Here is a 15,501-nt window from a genome sequence, read left to right as displayed (position 1 = left end):
CCTCGAGTCATTTGTATCCTATGAGACTTGTATGTTTGATTCACTTAAGGATATTCTGACATTGGCAGTGATCTTTACATGATCCCTCACCCTTTCTCAGTGGAGCTTTAGCATGAGAACAGTGAGGGAGCCTCATCCTTGGTTTTGGTTGTCGATGAGGCACCCAGGGCTGCCGTAGCAGTTATTCCTCTTCAACCTTGGCCTCTCTCCCCATAGGATCAAGATTGGGAGAACAAGGACCTATTGGTGGAGGATCATTAAGGCAATTCCCTCCTTTATTTGTAGATTAGAGCATGACAAATTGTGTTCCCTAATACTTGTCTTTTAATGGTGTTCCTCTCTAAAGGACCCAAGTTACTATATTGGTACTTGAAAATAAAGGGTTATTTGTCTTACACTTCATCCATGTTACATTTTCCTTCTATTTGTCATATCTTGGTTTTCAATGTTGGGGTATGATGAAAAGCATTGGGGGCATTTAAGCTTTCTTCCATGTTGACCCAAATTTTATTTTATCTATCTTCATGTGATCTTCTCTAGATCTGAAAACTTTGACACTGTGATGAAATACCCATATGCAGCTATATACTTAAAAAAATTAATTACTTCGGTTCTAACACTAAATAATCAAATCTGCCTATCTATTCTTGTTTTGTAAATGTTATGAATATTATGTGTCACCTGTTGTGGGGTGACATTCCATTGAAACATTTCACTATGTTCACATGCAACAATATCTTTTGTCTCCTTAGAATGAACCATACCACAATCTATGCAACACATTCCATTCTAAGGAGGGGAGTATTATATCTACATTACTTGCATTTCCAAAACAAATTAAAAAAATAATCTATTGTATCTGCGTTCGTGGGGGCCAATCCACTATCTATGGTATATGTTTTCATTGGGAACAAACCACTATTGAAATCTTTTGTCCCCTTGTTACAACTATCTAGCATAACATATCTTGTACGTACGAGATCTGGAGTTGCTCTATCATACAACTACCTAGCATAAAACAACTTGCTACTCATACTAGCGCAATCTAAAATGGCCCTATCATATCTAGCATTGCACAACTTGCAACCATACCAATATAATCTCAGTTATCACTATCTTATGCTCTATATCTAATCATCTTCATCTCTTTCTTCAAACATGCTTGTCTACATGTTACGATGTAGCTGAATAAAGGTTCAAGTTGTTTCCATGGGGTCAACTCTAAGTTGATTGAGGACTTTGCTTCCCCTTTGCACCTTAGTAAAATCTCTCTTTCTCTACTATTGCTCACATTCCATTAATGGCACCGCTCACTAAATTGGGGCAAAATGTAATGTCATAAATTGTACCAATTCTTCATTGCATAATGCCTTTACTTTAGCCAGAAATCAAATTTCTACCCAAGCCTCCATCTTATACCACTTGCCACGTCATCTCCTCTTGCTTGAATTCTCAACCATGTGGTCTGTTTGGTTCAGCGCATATGTGTGTTGCAAAGACATTTGTGTAGCACACACTTGTCCCATGGATCTGCAAGCCAAAGGTGGTCTTTGAGATGTTACACTTGTTGATTTTGCTAGTGTAACACCTCTCTTAGAAAGCCACCAACGTTGGGATTCTTCCTAGCTGATTTTAACTTCATCTTTTGCCTCATTTTCCCTCTCTTGAACACTCTTGGCTATTTAAATCACTCTCATGAGCTATCTTTGAAACTTCTTCACCATTGGGATAGTTTCTACAGCTTGTTGCTCTTGTTGTATCACTACTCTAGCACTCTCCATCATGCACACGAGTATTCTCACCTTCAATCCACCAAGCTTTGGCTTCTTGGCTTCAAATAGGAGTTATCTCAAATCCACTTGCTTTCATTTTATTATCATTGAATTTTGAGTATTGTCTCTCTTTGTTGATTATCGTTATCATTTATCGGTTTATCATATATCATATCTTGGTTGTGCATGGAGATGAAAGCACCAAAACAAGGGTCCGACTTCAATAGGCCTCTAAAGCAAACAAACCAACGTTTCTCCTGTCATCGTGTGTGCAAGATTGAAGGAGGAAATGGCTGACTTCTTGGGATTCTTCTACCTCTGGGTTGTAAGACATTTCTTCTCCCTTTTCTTATTTTAGAATAGTTGTTTTCGATTTAAAGATTACTTTTTTGTTATTTAAGTCAATTGCAATATTAAATCTATTAGTTTGGTTATTCATTTTGTACTTGTTGATCTTGTCCTTTATCCAAGTTATAGTCCTAGACTCGCACAGGCATCTAGGACAGTGATTTAGCAGAATCCACCAAATAGTCTTGATCAATAGCTCTTTTGTTTCTAGTAGACTAAATATTTGTATCTTTCAGTAGCATCAAGTTATTTTCGTTTTAGACGTTTTGCATTCACATTAAAGGTTGAATTGTAACTAAGTTGATCGATCACCCTAGCTCACCAGAGCACTAGTTAAGTGAGGTGGCACATGGGTTGATTTGTCCCTTGAAATTTTATCAATCTCAAGGGTGGTGAATTCCCTTCTCCGCACATAGATATTCATAAAAGAGCAAATTAGATTTACCAAGAGTGGGATCATTCTTGATAAACTTAGTAAAAACGAAGTCTTCAATGCTCACAAGTATATGATTGAATTCAGATAAATAATAGGACACTTTAGCTTATTTTACCTTTGAATAGTTGTTTGATTAAAGCTAAATCAGGCAGTTGGTTAAAATGCAAATTCAAATTGTCATCTTTCATTTCTTCTTACAATTTTGAGCCTGTATAAGGTGTAAAATGTAAAGTTATGTTACAGCCCATGCATCAAAGTCATGATAGATTTTAGCAAAACTACGGTAGGAGCCAATAAGACTTAATTGTTGGAATGGTTGGAATATAGGACTTGCTTTTTTCCATAAGCAAAGATGTAAATGGATTGCGTTCAGATTTTAAACATTTGTGCAGGCTAATCCACTAGGACTACCCACATGCACCTTGGTTACGTATGATTTTTGCTGTCCAATTCAAGAATTTGGGATGGTGACAAGCTCATAAAGGTCCACAAGTCAAATCTATACTCCATTAATTGGTAAATTTAACTTCTGATGAACTTATTGTGGAAATATGCAGTCAATCAGACATGTATCTTAAATTATTACCCAGCTGGAAAAATAAAATGGAAAAGGTTTTAGCTGAATTTAACTTGCTTTTGATTTCCCTTCTCTCTGAATTTAACTTGTTTTTGAATTCCCTTCTCTCTTAGTTGTTTTAACTCGCTTTTTCTTTTGGGTGAACATTGGATGATTAGGTATAGCCAACACCCTCTTTGGAGAATGATTCAGCTATTTGCTATCACATTCTTGTGACTAGGTAAATGTAAGGAACTTCAAAGAGGAAACTCCCGCACTTGGTTTAGTAAAAATAGTCAAGCTTGGATATTCTCAATCTCTTGCTTACCAAGAAAGTTACAAATGTTAATAAAGTTGTGGCAACAAGGCATGTCTATTTGTCATATTTTCTGTTTCTCTCTCTAACAGCCTATTAAATCCTGGAGAGGGTGCTCATGAGATCTCTTTGGGACAGACAGGCGGAGCCAAACAGATTCCTTTATGGCATGTGAACATACAATTTTAGCAATCCCCCACTCAGCTTGAATTGTTCTCAATCTCCGGCTTGTCAAGATAGTTACAAATGTTGATAAAATTGAGGCAACAAGGCACATCTATTTCCTCTTTTCTTTTTCACTCTTTATCAGCCTGTTAAATTCTGGAGGGGGCACTCGTGAGCTTCATTTGGGACAAACAACGAGTAGTGAAACAGATTTGTTAAGGCATGTGATCGTACATTTTGGCACTCCCCAGTGTAAGAGCTAAAGCACTGCCTCTTCTAAGAAGTTGTAGTGAAAATGGTAGAGAATAATTCCACATGCCATTTTTTCCATCCAATCCAAACCTATTTGGTAAAAATAAGGTTTCAAATTTCCCTTTTAGCTTAGAAACATTATTGGCTGTGCTATGGTATCCAAACTTTCAAGTTCAACTCGATTTATAAGAGCATGAGCTGTTTGAAATATAATGTCCAACTTTCTTCAATGGCACTCTAACGGGCCATCTGATGCTTAGGAAATAGCTTCTTAGAAATTTGAATGTTTTGCTTTCAGAATCTCAAGTTGGTCTCTTAGTTCTGTTTATTGATAGAAAATTGACCAAAGGTTGCTCTGTTGGAGGTTATTAAAAAATAGACCGACATGCTTCTCAAGATTTTGGTAGAATAATTTCTAGAAGTCATCTTTGCATTGTGCAACTCCAAGGGTCAATACCTTTCTCAAGAGATCCAAATAAGGATATGAGAAGGCTTTCTATAATTATGTGAAAAAGGATCGAAAAGAATCAGTAAAACACACCGCATTTATTGCCTCATGATTGAAAGCAGGTCGAGGATGAGAGTTCATAAAGTTTGCTACCAAAGGAGATCCCAATTCATTTGGAGATCATAATATTCTGTCATGCACAAAGTTTTCGGTTGGTTAATACCCCACCACAAGCCAGTTGTTTAAGAGAAATCTTTAAAAAATTCAATACTGTATATTACAGTTTAAGCATCTTTTTTTGCAGAAACAAAAGTGTTGATCATGTCTCTTGATGATGTCCTCCTGTCAATTCAATGCTATAGATTATTATTTATGCATTTTTTTTGGTAGAACTAAATTGATGAAACTGTCTTTAGAAGATGTCATGCCATTTTTCACTCAATAACTTCAAGTTGAATTCGGTTACTTAATCAGTTCCCTAGTATGGAAAGGCCCTATCCTTGGGATCAGCTATTCCACTCCCCTCCTGTACCTCCAACAAAAAAGTGACTAAAGTCTTTTCGGGGTATTTAAACGGACTTTAGGAGGACTTCGGTAAAACCCAATCCCAAGAAATGTGATAGATATGTTGTTATAACTTATTTGCTCTGTGTCACCTCAATTTGTTAATTTTCTGTCTTAAACAAACATAGCTCTTCCCAGACTTTGACACGAGTACAATATGTTGCTTATCGCTCACGACACTACATTTCTACCATATCTGATTTTTAAACTTTATTTTAGCTCACTAAACTTCCTAAACCAAAAAGGAAGTCGGCTTTTAGGCACTCTACCCATTGAGATGATCATGGATGGCAGCAAGTTTTTAAGGCACAATTTGGTCAACTTCTATTAGCTTCATATAGAAGTCAACATGTAAGGTCAGTCTGCAGGAAGACTATCCCCTCTCACCTTAGACGAAGCAAGGTTTTCAAGCTGTAATAGACTTTTCTTGTTATAATAAGTATTTCCATAAAAATTTGAAATCATTTTATCTTGGTTGGATAGATTGCTATGATATAATTCTTTTGCAACCAGCCAAAAAACAATATACAAAGAAAGACCTTAATTCACTGCCGAAAAGAAGTAGATCCTGATATCATATTGACATGTTCGTCTTCATTATTAACAAGTTTCCTGTTAGAATTTTAAAAACATGCATCAAAGACAAAACATATGTAACATGAATTATAAACAAAAAGTAATCCCCACAGTTTAAAAAGACCATGTACTAAGATGCTTCTTTGCATCCATACATAATTTGAAATAGTCTGTCATACACCATCCATTCATTATCTCTAGTGGGGAAATATGTCAAGCAATAACCTCTACAAACTAAACATACAAGGCACAGGAATCAGCGAGTTATGTAACTCCTACAAGCTGTAATGTTTCATTTAGGGACATTAGAAATATTGAAGTCTTATTCTATATAATATTAAAATTGACACTGAGACATAGACACAAAATATTAAAAAGGTCAATTTAATGTTATAGAAAGGACAAGGGTCAAGGAGGAACAAGACGAAATACCTTAGGGAAGTTGAAGAGCCGCGAGGGAATAGGACGAAAACCAGAGAGGAGCCGAAGAGTCTTGGTTTGTGTATTAAAGGGGGACTGGCTCATTGTTGGGCATGCTTGATTTTATTATTCAGTTCAGTTTTCTCTCTTGTGAGAGTTTTCAGAAAGCTTTAGCTTTCAGCTAGTTTGAGAACGTAGCCCCTCATGCTGGCAGACAGTGGACACAAACCCATTATCCCAGGCAATATCATTTCAGGGGTTTCATTTGCACTTACAGGTTCTTATTCTAGCATTCCAATCTGACTGTTAAATCTATATTTAGGATTGGTTTTTTTGTACTGGTTATAGTATTGCTGTTGTAAAATGCAATAATGTATTTTAAGGAGTTATAAGAGTTTGCTGGTTTAATCTTTCTGGTTTGTAACACATGGTTATGTGTTCAAATCTTGAGTGTTATTTTGGAAATAACGGAATATTACCTGTGGGGAAGCTTCTGGTTTAATTGAATATCTCGTATTACATTTTTTTATATTTGAGTCTGATATTGTATTCAAGAAGAGGCTGGATAAGTGTCGGTTGGTATTTCTACTGTTTACAATTGTGCTGGAAATTATCTGCAAAGTTTTATTGCTGATTATATCAGGAAAAGGAAAAATCAGTAAATATCCAGATCAAGATACTACACAAGCTACCAACGCAATTATAATATGTAATGACTTGTTACAGGAGTGATAAACAAAAAGCAATCCCCGAAGTTTAAGGATGTCATCTACCATTAAACTAAGATCTTCCTTTGCTTCAAAACAAAAAGCTGAAACATTGTTAGACACTAACCATAGTGATCTGTTAGGGAAAGCAATGGCCTCTGAAGAATAAACATTAAAAAGGTACAGAAGCCAAAAGGTTGTATAACTCCAACAGACTAACAATGGAATTGAAAAAAACATAATGATCTTGCTAATAAACTTATCACGTGACTTATAACCAAAACACAATCCTCAAAGTTGAAGGATGCTATCTACCACTAAGCTAAGATGCTCCTTTGCTTCCATATCAAAAGTTTGAACACTGTTATACACAACCGTTTGTCATCTCTATTAGGGAAATATAACAAGCAATAGCCTCTAGAAAACAAACATAAAAGAGCACAGCAGTCAGTAGGTTATATAATGTCAACAAAATAACAATTGAATAATAAAACCTAATGATCTTGTCAAAGAATTTGTTACATGACCAAACTAAAAACTAAAGGATCAAGACAACTTAGAGCCTCTACATGAGAGGAAGCCATTGACTGAAACCCCGAGGATACTTTCACTTGGCAATGTGTCACAAATATTCACCAGACTCCACCATGCATACCCTTACTAGATACAAACCATGTAGGTAGATGACCCTAAATAAATTTGGAAGAAGAGGAACTTCACTTGCTAACCATTTCTGTTGGTCAAAATTCAAATAAAGGCTTAAATTATGAGTGAAAATGAAAATCTACATCAATATTATCGTTCTCTCAGAGTATACCCAAATGATAATACCATTAAACTATCTTGAATAACAACCTCTTTATGGCCCGGATTAATTTGAAATTTGCATTTTACACACTACCCACTTCCTCCATCATCTTTATCGCGTAAGTGTCCTTGCAAACGACATTTCCTCCGCCTCTAAGAGGGAGTTAAGCTCACGTATTTTGTTTTCTTGAAGAAAAGAAAAACTATTGAAATCAAACTGAGCCAAAACCAAAGTTGAGCTTCATGGCAACTTTGGACTTCTGTCCAGGAAGGACCAACAATTAAGTAATAAATGGCACAGATTATGATGTATGTCAGAGCAATTAAATTCAAAGAGACAGCCTTTTTGAATGTATAAATGTGCTTTATGACTATGGATACAGCAGATACAAACGATGAGGAAATCATTCACAGTGGTACTGTAATTGATACCGCTACAAAAGCAACTAATCTCATCTGTAGGTGTCTTGCCAATGCATAGCTACAAAATGTCAATGTACTCTTCGTACTAAATATTTCAAAAAGTACCAACATCTCTCACCTTCTTTTTAAATGTAAACTCATTGGACATATAATATAGTTCAGCGAGCGAGACCACACTTCCAATCCCTCCGAGGGCAATAGCGACTCAACACTCAACGATATGGAGGCTGTGAGATCGTCCAGGGCAAAAATCCCAACAAATTGCGCGTTCATTAAAAAACTTAACTTGTTGAAAATAATAAATGATTAGTAATTAAATTAATGTAAGAAATGCTTATGAATATGACTGTGTATGCTTCGTTTCTATCAAAGTTTTGTTTTATTTGAATCTTCCATCTTTGCTTCTTCATTTGATAATGCGGATGATCTGTACGCTGGTCTAAATAAAAATAACATATTCATACCTAGAAATGTTTCTCGCTCCGTACCATGGACGGTGAAAACCTCATGTTCATAATATTAAAATTTCATTAACTTGGAACAATTGTTGTTCTGCCATCAAATATTGAAATACTATTTTGCTAAAGTTCTGCAATAACCTGCTAAAACATCTATTTTCTGATTGCATTAATATTTGATATGTTGTCGAGGCAGAAAAGAGAATAAAAGCGCGAAAAGGAGGAGGCAAGTGCTGACCCCATCATGGTGATTTTAAGGGAGGATTTGATAGGAAGGGAAGAGAGGAGAGTGACATCGGTGAATTTGTGAGGGGAAAGAAGCTTCTGGCGCTTAGGGAGGACAGTAGTGAGTTCGCATATACGCCTCTTCAACTCCACAACGCTCTCGTCCCGGCTCATCCGCACTCTGTACTCTCTTCCACTCCATTTAACCACCACTGTCAATTCCTCTTCCGATGCGCTTGACGAGCTGCCGCTACTACTTCCCTCCATATTTACCATCCACCAAACGATCAGGGCTCCAATGCACACAACTCTCTTGTATTATTAGTCCCTGCCCTTTAAAAGGGAGGGAACTAACGTTTTCTTTTGCACCCTCAATTTATTTTTGCCTACAATACATAAATCATATTGTAAAGTTTGAAAGACAATATTAAAAAAATCTCAATATTATATACTAATTCTAAATTTTTCATTGGTTGATACTAATTTTTTTTAGATTTTAGGTATTTTAAATTTAAATTAAGAAAGTAAAAATCTTTCTATGGTACACATGAATTAAGTGTTTAACAATTGCAAAGAGCGAAATAAATGACAGTGGCATATCCGTCACATCACATTTCCTCATTCCCCTTCCATCATGGCAAACCAGTCGGGAGCCGGGCACGGGCAAGACTGGGCACAACATTAAATTGCATTGTAGCGGGTATCGTCATGCATGTTGGCCAACTGCTAATAACTATGTGTGATCTCGTAGCCTAAGCAGACACTGACTTTAGAAAACTGTAGTTGCTCAACCTACAAAAATTCATAAGCTCGATAGGGCCCCAAAGATGTCAAAATTTTTGGAATCATTTTCGTAAACTTTAGAGTACAGGATTCATTGAGTAGTTTTCAACTGTGAATACAACGAAGGGTTAATATCTCCAACAAGCACATTTAAACTTGCAATGATAAAAGATTGTTGGAAAATCACACTTGCTCAACTATTGTAGGTAACGCCTCGAAACTATACGAGGATTTGCATGTTACAAATTCTTATCGGAAGGTTAATTGTCCTACCAATGGAGATAAACAAATGTTAATTAAGAATGAAAAATCTGAGGAAAGCGTGACAGTCATCAACACCTCTCTTCAAACAATTTGTTGTGATGATGCGAACATTAGAAGATAAAAATTGGTCAACAAAGAGTGGGATTAACCGTCAACAAGAGGACTTCTTTTCCTGAAAATTCATGAACACTGTTATAATCAGCAACTCCCATTCAGAGGCACGCTAGATGCAATGCAAAAAGTTTGTAATTTCTACAAATTTTAAATGGATAGGGTGTGGAATTGAAAATTTTAACTTCTGTGAATGGACCAAAAATTCATTCCTTAATGTAGGGTATTATCATCCATCAAATTAGCATTCTGGAAACATGTGTACCAACCATAAAGGAAAGATAGATAGATAAAAATTTAATGTCCACGAGGCTAAAAATAGCCTATGGGACAGCAAGACAACTCAAGCAAACTTAAGTAGCACTGTTCGCTTCTTGTGTAGGATGATGATGAGTCCACCCAATTGCTTAATGTACTCTTTGTTGAATAGGTTATGCCAAAAATTGTCACATATAGTATCCACAAATTTATCTCTACTATCCTTGTAGGCCTCACATTCCATAATAAAGTGTTGTTCAGTTTCCACTTTCCCAGAATTGCAGAATCTGCAAATTCTCTCTTCCCAAGCCTCCTTTGGCCTCTTCCAACGCCCAGTCTCACAATAAAGTTGGTGAGAGTTGGTTCTTAGCTAAGCAATAAGAATTTTAGCCATCCAAGAAATGTTGGCTCCTATGTACGCTTTTTGGAGTTGATCACAAGTGGGGTTGAACTCATTTATATAATATAGTTTCTTCCTCCCGATCTCGCTTCCCCAATTTCTCTTGTAGAATTTCTCCATAACAAAGACCTTTATTTCTTTATTATTTGTGGGGCACATATTGAATTGAATGTTCCATTTACTCATCCATTTGATGTTTTGTTGCATCCATGTCCTTTTTTGCTTACATAGTGTGTCACTAAAGACAACTTTAGGGTATCTATCCTCTTCCATTTTTATGATTCGTTTTAATAGCTTAGAAGGTGAACCATAGCAAGTGCCTTGATAGGAGCAGCCCCCATTTCACTTAGCATGATATCATATGGAACAGTGCTTTTGATTTCAAACTTGCTTGTGATCAAGCGCTTTTGGATTCCTTCAATTTGTTTCCATTGTGTTATAGTAGTGTTGTTGGCCCATAATTCACACCCATAAAGAACAACTGGTAGCACAAGAAGACCAAACAAGGTTTGAATAGTTTTCCACTCTCACAACTCCACTTCACAGCACCTATTCTAAAGAGCATAAAAAGCCTTCCACCCACCTAATGTCCTTTTATACCTGCAGCTAGACCAGCTTAGTTTTTTGTTGAAATTGATGCCAAGGTATTTATACTCCGCAACTTCTTCAAGAACACTTCCATTGTAATAAAATTCATGTTGATGTTGTTTTTTATTATTAGAGAAAATCATAATCTTAATCTTGCTAATATTGACCTGCATCCCCACCATTCCGCAAAAGCACTCAAGAGAAGATAGATGATCTTGCAAACCACAAGCAGATTTGGCAATTAAAATGAGATCATCTGCATATAGGAGCAGCTTTATAATAAATTCACCTAGCTGAATGCCTTCACCCTTTTGCATGTTTAACCACTCTTCCAGCCCATCAATATATAAACCAAACAAAGTAGGAGATAAAGGGCAACCCTGTTTGACCCTGATATCGCTCCTAAAACATTCTGAAATGCCATCTGAAGTTCTGATTTTGACTTTCACCTCTTCATACATCCTATGAACAATAGCTTTGAGATGCATAGGAATCCGCAATTCTTCCATCCTGAACCAAAGCTTGTCTCTCGGGACGGTGTCAAAAGCCTTTTTAAAGTCAACAAAGCAACAAAAAATCTCTTCCTTTTTCTCCCACTCTTTTTCAATAATGTGTCTTAGAGTGACATAGTGATTCAATAATGTGTCTTAGAGTGACACAGTGATCCACTGTCGAGTGCTTTGGCCTAAAACTAGCTTTCCCTTTAGCACGTTTATGGTTTTCTTCTACCCATTTGTTGATCCTAATTTCTATCATGCTACCAAAAAGTTTAGCAAAGAGGGGATTGATTATTATAGTCTTGTAGTTGGTGGGATTGTTAACATCACCACTCTTAAAAAGTGGTATTGCAAGGTTGATTGTCCAATCTTTCGGAAACCCTTCTTGGTAGATTTTGTTGAAGATTTCAATGATGTGCAGTGCAAGAGTTTTCACACCCCACTTCAGATATTCTACTTGGAGCGCAACAAGGTCTTTTGCTTTACCTCCACCTAACTTCTTAATCCCTATCTCTATCTCTTGCACAGTGAAAAGATTTGTAGCATCGTTGACCAAAGGTGGTTGTCCCACTCCACCCTCTTGTTCATAAAGTTGCTTAGCATATTCAAACCATTGGGTGGTAGGAATATTATTTTTAGTTTTCTTTCTCCTTGGTTGGAGTTCTTTCCAAAAACGTTTGGGGTTATTTCTACCCAAGAAAATTAGCTCCTCTCTCCTTGTGAACATAAAATCGATTTTCTTCTTCTTTAGGATCTATTTGTAGGCGTTAATGTCAAGGTTAGTTTTATTTGACTCCCTTAGGTTTCTCCTAGCCCTCTTGCATTCCTTATTAAACCAAGCATTGGCTGGAAAACAATTAGTTATAGATTTTCTATTTTTTGCTCTCTTGCATTTTGAAAGAGCCTCATGAATCAAATTTGATAAATCATGACTGTTAACACCATGCTTATACATAAGGTGTCCCATACAAAGTTCCTCAAGAGTAGCTCTGAAAGTGTTACTATTTTCTGAGGTTAACAAAATTCTACCGTAAGAAGGGGGGTATTGAGGGCCTTGGATTTTTGCCCCAATCCGCCTATCCTTTGCCCAATACAAATTTACGTACAATGGTCTATGATCTGATTTGAGATCCCAAATGTGCTCTCCAATTTCAACTTCTTCAATATTTTCATACAAATTTTGCGAACAAATTACATAATCTACCACACTTGCCATGTTGTATGTGTTGCAAGTGAAATTGCCTAACTTAGCCCGTCTAGCCAAACCATCACAGATTATTAGATCAAATGTGCCAGATAGAGTGATCAATTCTTCCCCAAAATGATTGCAGCCTTTAGCATCTTCAAATATTCTTTCCCATTGATGATTTATCTCTTCTATGAGCCAAATAGGGTTATCATTTACTTTGGAGCTGAAAATACTTGATTGCCAATTTGTTGTCCTAGCATTGAAATCTCCAACAAGAAGAACATCTCCACGCTATGAAAAAACAACAACATCTTTCTTTAACACAACATAGGGGTCATTGTGATCTAAGCCACACTTTTTATAAGTTTTAGATACTTGTGGAGCAAAGTAATAGGCTGCGATCCTGAGAAGAGTGTTATTTTCCACGATTTTGAGCCATATAAATTTTTTATTAGAATCAGTCTTTTCCAACTGAATGGCACAACCTTCTCTTTCTTTTACTAGAACCATTATACCTCCATGACCTTTACCATTTCCCGTTGCCTCAATCCACACTGCCATCTTCCAGTAGCCTTCAAACAATGGGGTCTTACATCCCTCATGCTCATGTGTCTCTATGAGACAAATAACATCTTTTCCTTTCGTGATAGGTCCTGACCTAGGCCCACATCTCCACGAATAACCTCTGCAATTCCAACAAACTAAACTTAAGGACGCCTGGGTTAAGCTTGATTGCTATTTGTTTTGATATGAAAGACTCAAAGTTGAGTTATTATCACTAAGTGTGATTGTTGATCTTGTTGTATCGTTGCATGCTAAAGTGTTTGTTGTCACACCTTTGTTGCCTTCTTGTTGCCCTTAATTGGAGCGGTGGCCAAAATGAGCAATAATTGCTTTTCTCTTGAACATCCAAGCTCTTTTTCCTTCATTTCTGGATGTTCTAATTTTTTCCATTTCCATCCTTCTTTCAACTTGCTATCTCATAGTTAAATCCTCCTCTAAAACGAAGCGAGAACCCCTCAAGAGCTATTTTTTGTTAAGTAGATTTTGTTTGTCGCTAATGCTGGGCATGACTACCTTGATTGGTCTATTTCTCTCAGCATGTGGTTTGCCAACCCTCCAAACTTGGCAGATTTGTCATTACCACAACAACACATCTTGTAGGAGTGCATGTTCACCTTCCCCATAATCTTTTATCCCTTTGATAATTATATTGGATGCCCTAAGCTACCTTTCCTTGACCTCTCTATCTTGTGTGTTCACACGAATCTCTGCCTCTTCTCTTGCCATATCAAGGTGTTTGTTGTTTTCGTCCCAAGTTTTGGTGACTTCTGAAAAACTTCTCCTCTCCTCTTCAACCTCAGCCTTTCCCAGCGAACTAGTGTGAAGAATCATTCTCTCCTTATTATGAGATGGCTCGGTATTTGTTGTGACCTTGTTTGTTTCCAATGTAGCATTCAGGTTTTTCCATTCATCCTTCATGTTCTGCCATTCAAGCTTCCCTGTTAAAAGTGTTTCTTGTAGCATTGAGATTTGAGCTTTTAAAATATTGTTATTATCTATGAGAGTTTTATTTGTTGCAATTAGCACTTGTACATTGCGGTAACTTTCTTGCTCCTTAGCCTCTAGGAGCTCCAACCTCCTCTTGGCCCTCAAAAGTTCTTGCACATAAAGATCTAGGCACCAAGTGAGAGGTGTGGAGGTAGGGCTGTAAATGACAGAATCAACAAAGTTGTTGCTACCACACAAATGACTGTCACTACCTAAGTGTGGAGGAGGGCACATTTTGACAATATCTTTTTGTTTCTTCTCTAGTTTCCATGTTTCTACTTTTCATGTGACCCTTTCAAGCAAGCAAGTATACATTTTAAAATGCCCTTGAACTGTTCAACGTTGACCCAAATATATTTTCATGTCTTGCTAAGTGATGCCATTTTGACTTGCCCTAAATGGTTAGTTTCAAAGTGCACCTGAATTTCTTGACCATTCTTTACTAATGAGATAGTTTGTTTTCCCGTAGCTTGCATATCCACCATTTTTTTCCCACTGTTTGTGTATCCACAATTTGTTTTTCCATTGATCAAAGGAAAGAAGGACGAAACAAAAGCTAACAAGAGCAAATATATAAAACAAAAAACTAGAAAGTGCACCTTGAAACCCTTGGCTTAAAGGCCTGCCACTATCTTGATGTGGGTTGGGCCCAGTCTTCATTTTGCCCTTGGAAATGAGCCTGCCTAGGATCTAAACCTTGTCTAGTATTGTGTCGGTTTCCCTGGTCCCACTGTGATGCTCCGGTGTGATGCCCTGGTCCCACTGTGTCTGTTACCTGCCTAGTGCCCTGTCTTTGTTGCAACCCCACTTCCCTGAACGTGATTTATGAGTGTCCCACTGATGCCCTGGCCCCACTGATGCCCTTGGGCATAACCTCGAACAATAGCCATTCAATAGAAAGGAAAGTAAAAGACTATGTCATAAAGAATGGTCATTAATGAAAAAGTGTCAATAGCATGAAAAAGTGTGAACCGTACAACCATACTCGACAGCTTTGTGGTGGCTTTCTTTAGAGGAACCGAGGCATCCTCGTCGATTTTGGTTTTGGGTGGGATGGTACAAAAAGAGAAGTAGAGGTGTCAATAGCCAAGAAATTATATATTTGTTGTGAATGAAGACAGGCAAGATTCCATTAGTTTGGAAGCGGTCAATATCAAAATAGATGCTCTATCTCTGTCCTCCTCTCCCCACCCTCCAACTATCACAGATATGGAGGTGGAGATTGTAATCAGTACCACCATTATCATCGAGAACAAGAAATTAAAGAACTCCAATCCTTCACGCTCTTTTCTAGGTTTTGAATATGACCGTATATGGTACTGATTTTCCTCAAAAGAAGCTTTTTACAAATTTTGTTTAAAAAACCTAAAAGAGTGGTTTTGGTCTA

At 37.0% G+C, this 15,501-nt stretch overlaps 1 protein-coding gene across 1 annotated transcript in view; it reads right to left on the bottom strand.

The window, feature by feature from the left end:
- LOC149552308 (ubiquitin family protein) overlaps positions 1-8,783 on the bottom strand; it is a 96,236-nt gene extending 87,453 nt beyond the window's left edge. Inside the window, exon 1 of the mRNA XM_089787829.1 lies at positions 8,487-8,783. Within this exon, the coding sequence (XP_089643955.1) occupies positions 8,487-8,749 (263 nt within the window). The 5' untranslated portion in view covers positions 8,750-8,783. The remainder of the gene's footprint in view (positions 1-8,486) is intronic.
- Between the last annotated feature and the right edge of the window lie 6,718 nt (positions 8,784-15,501).

This window comes from Cupressus sempervirens, chromosome 6 (genome assembly GCF_028749045.1).
Source record: "Cupressus sempervirens isolate cs-2001-9-10 chromosome 6, ASM2874904v1, whole genome shotgun sequence".
Taxonomy (NCBI): Eukaryota; Viridiplantae; Streptophyta; class Pinopsida; order Cupressales; family Cupressaceae; genus Cupressus; species Cupressus sempervirens.
The sequence above is the reverse complement of the archived record's forward strand: the minus strand, read 5'-3'. Positions and strand labels throughout refer to the sequence as shown.